The following is an 11,978-nucleotide window of genomic DNA, read 5'->3' as shown; positions in this document are numbered from 1 at the left end:
AGCTTTTCAGTCATCTTCAGTGTTCGTATTTTGCATTCTTGTCAGTATCTCACAGTCGTCAACACTAAGTCTTTACATCACTGAGGTAATCTGGGGTCTAATACAGAAAATGTACAGTTTCAGACTAATCACAGTTTTGATTTGTAGCTCTGACAATAGACAAGGGAACATATGCTCATACACTTCTATTAGCTCAGCTCTGGGAAGAAAATAGTGTAACGAGGAGAGTACACCGGTGTTTCACCCTTCCCTTGAGCTCATCTCCCATCACCGCTGAAGACTGGGGTGGGCAACAGGGAGCTCTCCTGAGTGCCATGTATGACAGGAGCCTGGACACGCATAGTCACTGCAGAACTGGTGGCATTACTTGTATGAGGATCCATGTTGGCCCCAAAGCCTCAGCCGAATTCCTCCTCTTATACCCCAATACCCTTGCCAGCTCCACCTGGATATGTTATTGGTTATTTCCTCGGCAGTGACGGGGAGTGGCCAGAGGTAGCTATGAGCTGGCACAGGTTCATGCTCCCTGGAAGACAAAAAGATGTCAGTGGGAGCCCTCTAGAAGGAAACAAAAGTTGTGGAAGTTAGTTTTGCAAAGCTGCTGCGATTTATGAGACTTGGCTGGTGATAAAGGAAGGCGAAAGGCTGTGGGTAAGGCCTGTGAAGTCAGCCTCTCTTGAAGAGCAGCTCTGTTCACCATTGCCATGGTTCAGTAGTGCCATACACGTCCTCTTACCTGTCCATGTAACACAGCAGATGCTTTCCATAGGATGAGTGAGCATAAAAGTAGGGTGGCAAGGCAATTTCCTGCACACTACAGAAAAGTAGTGCTCATTTCCCAATTCCCCACCACAACTGCTACTGTAAACAGTTGCTGAAGGCACAGCTCTCTGGGCTAAACAGAGTTTGAGCTGGCCCCTTGCTGTGACAGAAGGTGCTTCTGTGTCTGGAAAGCAAAAGAGAGGGGTCTCCACCTCCCTACACCTTTGGGACCACTTACACCCCTTCCACCTTACCAGCACTAACTGCCTCAGCAACATATTGCCACAGGTTCTCTCTCATGTTCTTAATCAAGTATCCATGAATTTACCTCCTTTCAGTTGTAGCTGTAAGAGGAGCCAGGAGGATGTCTTGTCTTTTCATCACCTTCACTGAGGCAGCATCGAGGCAGTTGTTGGTGTGGTTGTATAGCCTGCAGCACTTATTAATCAAGGAACTCCTGAGAAGATCAGCTCAGGACAATCTCTGGAAACCATCTCATACCAGCTGCAGTGATACAAAGACCACTAATTGGTTATGCAAGTATTAAGGAACCTGATGATTTACTGCACCCTGAAAAGCATCTCATCTGGGTGGCACATTGGCCCACCGCTGTTTCTCCTTATTTAAGTAACCACTACCTAAGCTTCTAAACTACTGCACAGAGCATGGAGTTTCGCAGTAAGAGCTTGGGAGGAACATCAGTGTGCTTCAGGGTGCAGAAGGAAAGGTGAATAAATGAGCAGAGAAGAAGGGTAGTCAGCCGGTCCTGTGTGAACAAGGATTGATTTCCCCTTTGCCCAGTGCATACCCTCCCCCTTCTCTTCTCCTGCCCCTTGGAGAAAGAAAAGAGAAAGGGACTGAGGAAAAAGAAAACAATGCAGACAAAACCTCTGGGGATCTCATGTGAAGCACCACACCAACTGCTCCTGGGCCTACTGGGCTGTAGCTTGGACAGAATATTTACGCAGATGAAACTTGCAGATAAATTCTAGGAAAGCAAAATGGAGATGCATGGCTAAGGGGGTTGCTTTGCACTCAAGATCCTCCTCTTCATCTTATGCAGTCCTGGGTTCAATAATAAACAAGAAGAACCAGACCTTTGCCTTCCTGTCAGCTCTGGAAACCAGTCATACCCTCTTCGTAATTTAAACAAAGACTTCTCCACTCTGTCCAGGCCGCTTTTCCCGACTGCAAAGGTTAATACATATTTGGAAAAATTTTGCAGCCAGCATCTGTTTGTCTTCTCCTCACACTTTCAAAAATGATTGCGCTGGAGAAAGGAAGCCTCCCCCTCTTTTGCCCCCTCTAGCTGGAAAATCACTTCTAATCTTACTGCATTTTTTCCTGCTGTGTATCCTGCCATTTAAAACTGGGTCTTGCTATGAACTGTAGATAATGTGGCTAAGCCTTTGGTCATTTTTTTTTCTAGTTCAATTCTCATTCTGCCCATGAACCTGGGTTTGGCTTGTGTTTTGCGTCCCCTGATCAGCTCATCCCTCTCTTTTCCTGCTTGCTGTCAGCTTTCCTACTGCTCTGCCCAGCATCTGTCATTTTGTTCCTGCTGTCTTTGCATGTGATGTGTGAATGGGCTCACTTCCCATTGCACTGGAGACATTTTAGCCTTGCTGGGTACGTGGAGGGGCCTGTGATCATTCCCTTGTGTACTGTATGTTGAGGATGTACACATATACCACCTGGCTGAGATAACGCCTCATTGGCTTGTTTTGGCTTCGAGGATACATATTCTCACATTGTCATTAGACTGCTCCACAGAAAGATACCATCAACTTGTAGTGGGCATGACCACCTCCAAGAGAGTGTCCTTCTCTGTCTCTCCAACTCCCTACAGCAATGGCTGGGAAGCTTGGGTGGGACTGGGTGGTCTCTGCTCACACCTCCCCATATGGCTGTTAAGGACCACTCACTGGAAAAGGTGCATAACTCTATTTAGCTATGGACTCTGGAGGGTCTGCTTGTATACATAGACCTCTCTCTTGAGGCCTTGATACTGAGTTCACCCCTTTACAGCCAATCCTTATTTCACTCTTCCATTTCCTGTTATGGCAGTTCTTGGACAAAACCACAAGCTTCTCCCTTGAGTATTCTTGAATTCATCAATGTCCAGGAGATAAACTCACCTGTGGTTTTTTAGGGCCTTGCTCCTCTAAAGCTAAAGAGCCTCTTGATATGCTGGATGTCAAATATGTCCTCTCTTTCCTTACAAAGAAGACAAAGCCTTTTAGGAAGTTTCCAAGGCTGTTCCTTACTCCCCTGACAGAAGCAGTAAAAGTCGTGGTGTATCTGTATGCCTTTCCAGTTAGACTGCAGACTACTGGATGCTTGATACTGCGAGGCAGGGCTGACTAATACGAGGAGAGTGCAGTCCACAGGAGCTCTGCTGGCTTTGGTAGCATTGCTGCTGTCTATCTCCTCGACATGTGGAGGGTTCCCACCTGGAATTTTGTCGCTGCTTCTCTCATGCTCTGTGTCACTGTGGATACATATAGATGCTACACAGCAAAGCAGCCCCTGACGGTTTTCTCTTTGGTGGCTTCCTTCTTCCAGCTCCTGCTGTGAATGTGAGTGTTAGGGTACAGAAAGACAACAATTTTCTGCAGAAAGTAGGTTGTTGTGTAGCACCTGCAGGCTGTCTGAGATCTTTTTCATATGCATGTTCACAAGCTTTCCCCTTTCCCCTACGCTTTGCAGTGCTCCTGGAGGGAAGGAGGCTGAGAACTGAGGAGACTGCACGTTGGAGTCTGCTGTGTCCATTTTATACCAATATATACAGGGGGCTAAAGCAGTGACAGTATGTCACTGAAGCCATCACAAGGGCTACAATTGTTTCCAAAGTGGCAGTGCATGGACCTACATCTCCAGTAACTGGAAAATGCCCCTTCTCTTATAGTAAGGTCATGAATAACAAGCTTTCCTCTGCTTTCCTGAGCTTTCCTGGGGCAGAGACTGTTTATGTAGGTGGTGTCCTGTCCTCCTGCATGGTCTGCAGGATGAATCTTCATTTCATTCCTAGTAAAGAGACACACAGACCTGTGGGATGAACTGTCATGAGAGCAATATGAAGTAGGGGGAAGTCACCTCTATTTGAATTTTCTGCCTGTTATGTTGCATGCACTTCAGAATCAGGATCTTAGTAACTCTATGTTTTATACAGTACCAGGTACACTCTACACGCACCCAAGCACACCTCTGCCTAACCTTTTTTTCCAGTCTGGTTAACAACCACCTACAGAGCTTCCCTCATTTGCCCTCTTTAACTCAGTTGTTGTCCTAGCAGCAGCTGTAGCCTCGCTGCTTAGACATGCGTAGTGGTGGGCAGAGCTGCTTGCTATTTCTGGCATAGATGTATGAACCATTGGCCATCTGAAGAAGGCGACTGCACTGCCTCCAGGATGCAGCCCTTTCCTTCACAATAGCTGCATACAGTGTTCCAAATTTTGGGAAGCAGCTGCTTTCCACCACCCACCTGAGGAACATGGACTTCTGGTGCCATCCAAGGTAATCTAAGTTTCACACAACCGATGTGGTTCCACTTTTATCTCAAAGACTTATGTGCTACTTTAAGATGATCTCTTCCCCACCCCCAATGTGGGCTGGATATTTCACTGAACTAAAGGATATGACTTCAGTTTTCTCAGAGACATTGGTAGAGATCTGCCTTTTCCCTTGATGTTTCGCTATCAACTCTTTCAAAATTTGGCTAGAGAAAAACATGCTGAGACACCACAACTGGAATGTGGGATGCCATAGCCAGCTGTCTGCAGACACCATGTCCACTGGGACACAAGCATGCAGCACGTGGCTGAACTTTGTCTGTCCAGCTCTCTGTGTTTCAGTTTCCACGTTTCAGCTGAGGCATGAGTGAAGCAGCTCTGGGTACACTCACTTCACACTGACAACCATGGGATAAGACCACTCACGTACATCCTGCAAGGGGTCCAGGACCTTCTAGGCCACTGATGGGGCAGTGACACTGGAAATGTGTTTGTGGCACTTACTCATCCCATTACTGGCAGTTTCCTAAGAGGACCCTTGAGCTAGGGAACCCGAGCTCTTAAAAGTGATCAAAGTGCTGGAGGACATCTGGACAGGCCCTACGGACTGCTGAAATAGGCTCCAAGGCTGTTGGTCCTGCCCTGTTTGTCAGCACCATGTTTTCCTACAAAAGAAATAAAACAGGACACAGGAAGCACCAACACAATGTGGGAGAATCAAGACCTCAATCCAATGTACTGATAATACTTAGCACTGTACATCACTGTACTGTTACTTACAAACATTAACTAATACATCCTCACAACACCCCTGCGAGGTAGGGAAGTATTTCATCCCCAGTGTACAGATGGGGAAACCGAGGCACAGAGAGGCTAAGTGACTTGCCCAGATCACACAGCAAGGCATTGGCAGAGCCAAGATAAGAATGGAGACGTCCCTCATTCCCTACCCCATGCTGCTCCCCACTAGACAACGTTGTCTGTCTGGACATGAGGAACCCAAGAGGTCCCTTTGAAAAGCAATGCCTGGACGTGTTGCCTATTAATATTTTTTATTTGCCTTTAATGAAATATTTCACAGTTTTTCCCTCAAACTGTACACCACGCTTTCACAGTCCATTCAGCGTTCTGTGGTAGCCCACAGCCTTCTCCTCCAGCACTGGGACAGCTCTGGGGGGGGGTGGTTCGTAGGGTGCTCTGTGCTTTCATTAAGAGGATGTTTCAAAACAGTTTTCACTGGCATTAGACTGGGAGCATGTGAGCTCTCACTGGAGACTGGTAACACACACTGGAGAAGCAGGCAAGGGGAACTGATGGTGAAAAGGCATTTGTTATCCCCTGCGAAATGACCAGTGGCTCTCTTGGTTTCTTAGCTCTTTCAAGCTCCTGCGACCACTAAGAGCAGAAACTATTTGTCTCCAACTTGCCTGGCAGGAAGTTGTTGTTCCAGGGGTTGCTTCCCTAACAGGTAACAGGCTGTCAGCTCAGGACCAGAACAGTCCCCTGGCATTGCCTACTCCGGGTGTGTGAAACTGTCTTGGAACAAGGCTGGCCGTAGCCATTGTGCTCTCCTGCCACAGGGAAGGGGTATTACCATGGTTGGCAAGCAGCCATATCCAGTGTCTAAGTCTCTCTTTTTCTTTTTTTTTTTTCCTCAAAACTGGGATTCAATGAAGAGCAAGGGAGAGTGGATGGATGAGGAGATGAGGATGAGGCAGAGCAAACAGGAAAATCCACCAAATGAGCTTCTAGGAAGGAAATGTTCCCCCTTGGGCACTTCGGCTGAAGTGGCTTCATTTTCACAAGGCTTCTTTCTCTCTCTGGGAACATCTGCTGAGCTTCATCTCTGTCAGTTGGATATATCGTATGACATTTTTGAAAGAGCACACACGTACATGTGGAGTGGTTAGAACTTCCTGTGGAAGACAGACACACTGCACCTTCATCCCTGGTGCATCACCTGGAGAGCAACACGGCTCCAGCACTGCTGGAAGGAACATCATCAGCTGGAAAGGGCTCTGAACCAAACCCTGCAGCTCTGGTTTTGGAAAACCTGCTCTGATTTGTTCTCGCCACCCCTGTTGCTCATAATCTTGCCTCAGCTAGTTTTTACCTTCTCTCTGATTACTCGCAGTCAGCACAGTTGAATTCGCACAGTTGAAACTATCCAGGTCATCCTTGCCTGTTCTTGTGGAACAGCACCTCCACAGGCTTCCCTTCCCTCAGTGCCTGCATGCAAGCCCCTAAGGGCATTTTGTGTACAGTTACACTCGGCATTTTCAACCTCCTATTCCTTTTGTGGCCTATTTCCCTCTTCTCACATTTTTCCATGATAACTTGAATTGAGGAGAGCATCCTTCACTTTCTCTTTGTACTCTTGCTTTCCTTAAATTTCATATTTAGAAGTACTTCCACCTTGACACTATCTGCATTTTTGTCATATGCTCCATGCCGCTTAGTGCTTTTTCTATCCTGTCTAATGAAGCTCTAGGGGCAGAGAACCACCGATTCATCCCTGTAGAGAGCTGTGAGATGCCAGCTGGTCACAATCCCTGGAGGTATTTAAAAGTCGTGTAGATGTGGTGCTCAGGGACATGGTTTAATGGTGGACCTGGCATTGCTGGGTTAACAGTTGGACTTGATGATCTTAAAGGTCTTTTCCAACCTAAACAATTCTATGATTCTAAGAAGTTCTGCTGTTGCTCGTGTTAGACAAGGTGCAGCAACTCACGCATGCTCACGAATGCTCATGCATTCACTTCTCACAGCAGCCCGGCAAATTTTAAAGCAGCTGTTTTAAAACCAGAAAAGTAGTTTCAGTCCTGCAGCCTCTGGGAATGAAGCAGTTCAGTTGAGATGGGTAGCTGTGAACTTTAGACTGAAAATAAAACTAGTGCCTGTGGCAGGTGGGTGGTTAACTCGCTCTCAGCAGGGTAAGGGCAGGGCGGGCAGCCTGGCCAGAGTCCCTCTCCCTGCTCTGTGCCTTTCTGGGCTTCTACAGGCTGGGACCAGGTCACTGCTGCCGAGGTTCAGCCGTGAAGATCTTGCTGGCGATGGGTGATAACTGCATGTGGTACTCATGCCTGCCTAGGCCTGGGGCAGGGAGCCAGAGATCTGGCTGAGGGAGAGGAGGTGGGTTCAGGGCTTAATGGGGCAACAAAAAGTTGCCAGTGCCTTTGGCTGGCGGGTGAGGGAGCAGCTGCCAATGGTTATTACACAGCTTCACTCACCTGGGAGATTTCCACATGCCTGGGGAGCCAGGGGCAAAGTGAGCTGTGGCCTGAGAGTGGGTGGGAGATACTCCCATTGCAAGCTAGTTATAAATCTCCCAGGCAGGTTTTGCTTCCTTTTTTGAGGGCTACTGTTTTACCACAGAGAAATAATGAGAGCAGCACTCTGTTTACAGAAGTGGAGACCTGTCTCTGTCAAGCCTTTTCCATCAAATAGTATTGCACCATACTAGCTCTGCCTGCAGAAGTATTTCAAAGCAAAGTGTAAATGTTAATGAAGAGGAGACTCTCATCTCTCAGTGAGAAAGAAGCTACCCCCTTCGGCTGATGTGGAAATAACAGGTAAGGAAAACTCAGAAGAGTCAGACCCATACAAAGCTGCAGTGGGATTGTTTCTCCTGGCTCACAGGACTGTGTCCTTGTGCCGAGTGGCCTCATGCCATTTTAAAGGTCATTTCTTCTTCAGCCTGTGGCTTTAGAGCCCAGTTGCTGATCTGCTGTGCAGACACCGTGCACTGGGTTTTATTCCCAGGACTTCTGGGAGTCGTGGGCGCTTCAGAAGGCAGCTCCTGAGCTCAGGCTGCTCCACACAGCACGGGACATCTGGCTTGTGTGTGGGTGATGTCCGAACGTGAGCTCTCAGTAGAGACTAACTGCAGGTGTTTGGTATTACCAGGCCAGCTGATGGTCCAGCCTCAATCCCTGTCAGTACCTACCCTGACAGTGTGGATCCACCAACAGGAAAGATCTGAGCAAGGTTTGAAGGTAAGACCATGCTGCCCATGCTGCACCAGCCTCTGGACACAGAGTTCATGGAGAGCTGTTTGCATGCTTTGCACAACTTAATAGCGGCTTCCCTCTCCCTTAGTTAGGAGGCTTATACAATTGTGTTATTGCCACCTGCCTTTGTGATTATTTTTTGTTGTTGCTGTTTGGAGGTAGCATAAGAAATCAGGGCAAACCCAACTTTCACCCTTGACAGACAGTAAATAGCCATAAGGGATTTGCTGTGCTGACAGCCCTTTGGAACAGTAAAACCCTTTGGTAGTTAATTCCTCTTTACCACTTGAAATCTTCCCCCAAAAGAGAATAAGTGCCAGTTATCTGTGCCAAAACCCATTCCTTATTAGAGAAAAAAAACCCAACAAAACAAACACACAGAACATGACTGTAATAATAATCAAGCACTTTTACCAGTGAGCCTAGAGAAACCTCAGATAAAGCAGGGGTTTTTTTGTGTCTCCATTTTATGGAGGGAGACGGTGAAAATAGAGACACTGATTTATTCCAGGTGACATAACAATTCTTGATACTGTTACTTGATTCCTACTGCTGTGTTTTAACAGCCACATCCTTTCTTACTGTATGTATGCCATTCTTTCCCGTATACACCCCTGAAGCTTTCCATAATCATAAATAAAACAGTGGAACAATGGCCTTGAATGGTCTAACAATAACAGGGAAGAGTCTCTGATACAGAGCTGAAGGCCAGAACTGTTCTTTGTATACATTAAGGGCCTTTGGGAACACTCTCTGGTATGTTTCTGCAGCAAGCTGTGGTATTTGAAGCTGTTGCTGTTGAATAAATTAGTATTTATTTCAAGAAGCAAAGAGAGATACCAAATAAATAGTATAGTACCACAGGGGGAAGGGGAGCATGGAAATACATATTTTAAAAAAATGGAAGCAAAGTGGTTCAGCTGAAAGGACTTTTTCACATTTGAGCCTGGTCAGAACCTCAAGGTTAGGATAGCTTCTTATTTTCCACTCAGTATTTTTTCTTGCACAGGCTTCTGTATTTCTTGGTTCTGGCAAGGGCTGAAAGCAGAAGGGCACACTCTAAGCTAAAATAGGCTAAACTGAGCTTTTAAGCACATTTGCTCAGGGAGTGCAGGGTGCACAGCTGTACTGTCAGACCGCCTGGAGCCCACGGCCAAGCACAGCAGATGGGACCAGGCACCCATATGGGACGAGGAAGAGGAAGGAAGCCCTCGTGCACCCCTAAGTCCACCCTCCCCAGTGCTCCCACAAGGCACAGCCAGGGCCAGCACCTTTAGGACATCAGTCACAGCCACCTCCAACACCCTCCCTGGCCTCCTCTAGTTCAATGAACAGCAACTCCATCACGCTCTGCCAGCACCCAGGCTCACTCCCTTCCACACGTCATGTTCAGGTGGAAAAGCTTCTCTCTGGGGTTTTTTTTTGCATGTGGCTTCCAGTATGCTTTCTTGTGATCCTTTAGCTTTTCTTTGAGTATTGAAAACATTCATTTCTTTTAACAGAAATGGTTTAAACCATAGTGTGTCTTTTATCTCCCTATTACTATTTGGAAAATAAAAGCACCATGTCTGCATCATGGCCTCCTATCTGCCTTCTGAGATTGGGGGGATTAGCATAAAGGTGGTTGCTCTGGCAAGGCAAAGTTGTTTGAATATCTAATTTCTTTGCTGTCCCAAAATGAATTGTTGGGTTTTGACATGTGGATGAAAGATACCTGAACAGGCGCGTGGCTGATCTCATGGCAAAAGTTGAAGCGTCCTGATGAATGCTTTGTGAGTAAATGTCTGTTTCTTTGATCAAAGTGGAATACTAACTTTTTATTGAGATGGCTTTTGAGGATTACAAATAGTCTCCTGGCTTTGCTCAGTGGAAAAACCTTTTTCTCAAGGAGTCAGAAAATTTAGTGGTGGGGATACATTCTTCCCCATCCTGGTTTCTTCTTCAAATAAAGAGAGGCAAGATCCCCTCAACAAAGACTGCATTCCAGCAATGCTGTCATCTTCCAGGCTTTGCTGCAGCCTCGGCAGTCATTATTCTTTGGGCACTGCAGCCTTGCTGCACTACCCGAGAGTGCTCGAAGGGGAGTACAGCTAAGGATGCAGTGAGTCATGCTCATCCCTGTGGAAACCAATGCAGTCAAGTCAGGAACTGACTAAGTCTCGTGAAAAGAAATGCAAAAGTGCTCACAGTGCAAAGCCACGTGCCCGCTCCCATCTCGTACCTGTCGGCTGGCGGGATCGTGCCTCTTTCAGGTAGTAAAGGGCCTTGTTGAAGTCACCCAGGTGGTAGAACGCCACTCCCGATCGATAGAGAGCCTTGAAGTTCTCGCCTTCTTTCTGAAGCACTTTGAGGCAGTACTCCTTGACCCGCTCGTAGTTCACCAGCTCGGCCTGGAGCAAGCAGGCTGCAGGGGATGGGGATGATGGGGAGAAAGACAGACAGACAACAGACGGACGGGAGAACATTAGTGCCATATTTCTCCCTGCTCCTGCAATCTGCACAGGGGAAGAGAGCAGCTTAGGTGAGGGAAGTGACTCAGCCCCGTGATTCAGAAAGGGTGCAGTCAGATGGATTGTTTGCCAAACCCGATTGTTCGCCATTTAAATACCGGTGCTTCTATTTTTGGCCTTGCAAAGGGATTGTGTTTGCTCCGGGCAGGGGGGTGAGCAGGAAGTGGGCAGGGGGAGAGAGAGAGAAAACAAATGTCCCCCTGCAAAGCCCGAACACTGCACAGCCTCATGGTGGGGACTGACTTTGTAGTAAAATCACTTCACAAACTGAGGGCTAGAGCTGAGAGAAGTACAAAAAGGCAGCCAAAGAGTTACCTGACAAGATAAAAAGGGACTAAATTGGATCAGATTTTGCATCTGGCTTAATCCAAGGCTGTTAGATTTACAAATAATATGTAACTGCCTTTTACCCAGGAGGTCCTGTAAGGCATTTTGTTAAAGGAAACAAGAAGGGTCTCTGTTCTGTTGGAATGTGCTGCTTAGCAAACCAGAGATAACTGGAGCTGTAGCACAGGGAAGAAATGTGCTACGCTGTGAGCTTTCTGCAAGGTGTTGCAACCCAGGTTCATCCCGAGAGGTCAGTTCTGCTGAATTCCTAAAGGAAAAGGTAAACACAGGGAAGAAACAGCATGCTGAGGACTGTGTGCTGAAGGACAACTGTTGTGTAAATGTGAAGGAGCTGACGAAAATCCCCAGAGTGGGCTTCTCACAACTAGGAGTGAAATAAGAAGAAAAACGGAGAGATCCTTGAGGCTTGCTTTTACAGCTCTGCTCATGGCTCACTTTAGTGCTTACTCTGGCAGGCTAAACTTCATTAGGGCATGCTAACAAGAATAGGACATGGTGTGGTCACAGTCTTTGGGGAAATGAAAGGTGTGCTGTCTACAAACCCATCTGGGGCTGCAACCCAAGAAAACTTTGGGAATGTCACTTTTTGGGGAAGGAAGGCAGGATGCCACCGCAACGATCAGTTCGGAGGCTGGCACTGTTAAGTGCCAGGGCATGGAGAGAAATTTCCCATGGCAGGTGGTGTTACTCAGTGTCTCTGGCAAGGAGGAGACTTGCTGCTCCTGGAAAGCCAAGTCATCACAGTTCAGGTGTCACCAATGAACAGCCAGACTTCATTTTTTTGCATGGTAACTGTGGCCTGCAGCTGAGAGGATATGATGCTGGGTCAGGAATGC

The 11,978-nt window shown here is 47.2% G+C and overlaps 1 protein-coding gene across 1 annotated transcript; it reads right to left on the bottom strand.

Annotated features, from left to right (window-relative positions):
- Positions 1-6,073: 6,073 nt before the first annotated feature.
- LOC104272614 (tetratricopeptide repeat protein 9A-like) lies at positions 6,074-10,758 on the bottom strand. The gene is made up of 2 exons (XM_009867662.1): positions 10,502-10,758; positions 6,074-6,149 (listed from the first exon to the last, which is right to left on the bottom strand). The coding sequence occupies exons 1-2, from the start codon at positions 10,756-10,758 to the stop codon at positions 6,074-6,076; spliced, it is 333 nt and encodes a 110-aa protein (XP_009865964.1).
- Between the last annotated feature and the right edge of the window lie 1,220 nt (positions 10,759-11,978).

This window comes from Apaloderma vittatum, unplaced genomic scaffold (genome assembly GCF_000703405.1).
Source record: "Apaloderma vittatum isolate BGI_N311 unplaced genomic scaffold, ASM70340v1 scaffold28894, whole genome shotgun sequence".
NCBI classification, from domain to species: Eukaryota; Metazoa; Chordata; class Aves; order Trogoniformes; family Trogonidae; genus Apaloderma; species Apaloderma vittatum.
The sequence above is the reverse complement of the archived record's forward strand: the minus strand, read 5'-3'. Positions and strand labels throughout refer to the sequence as shown.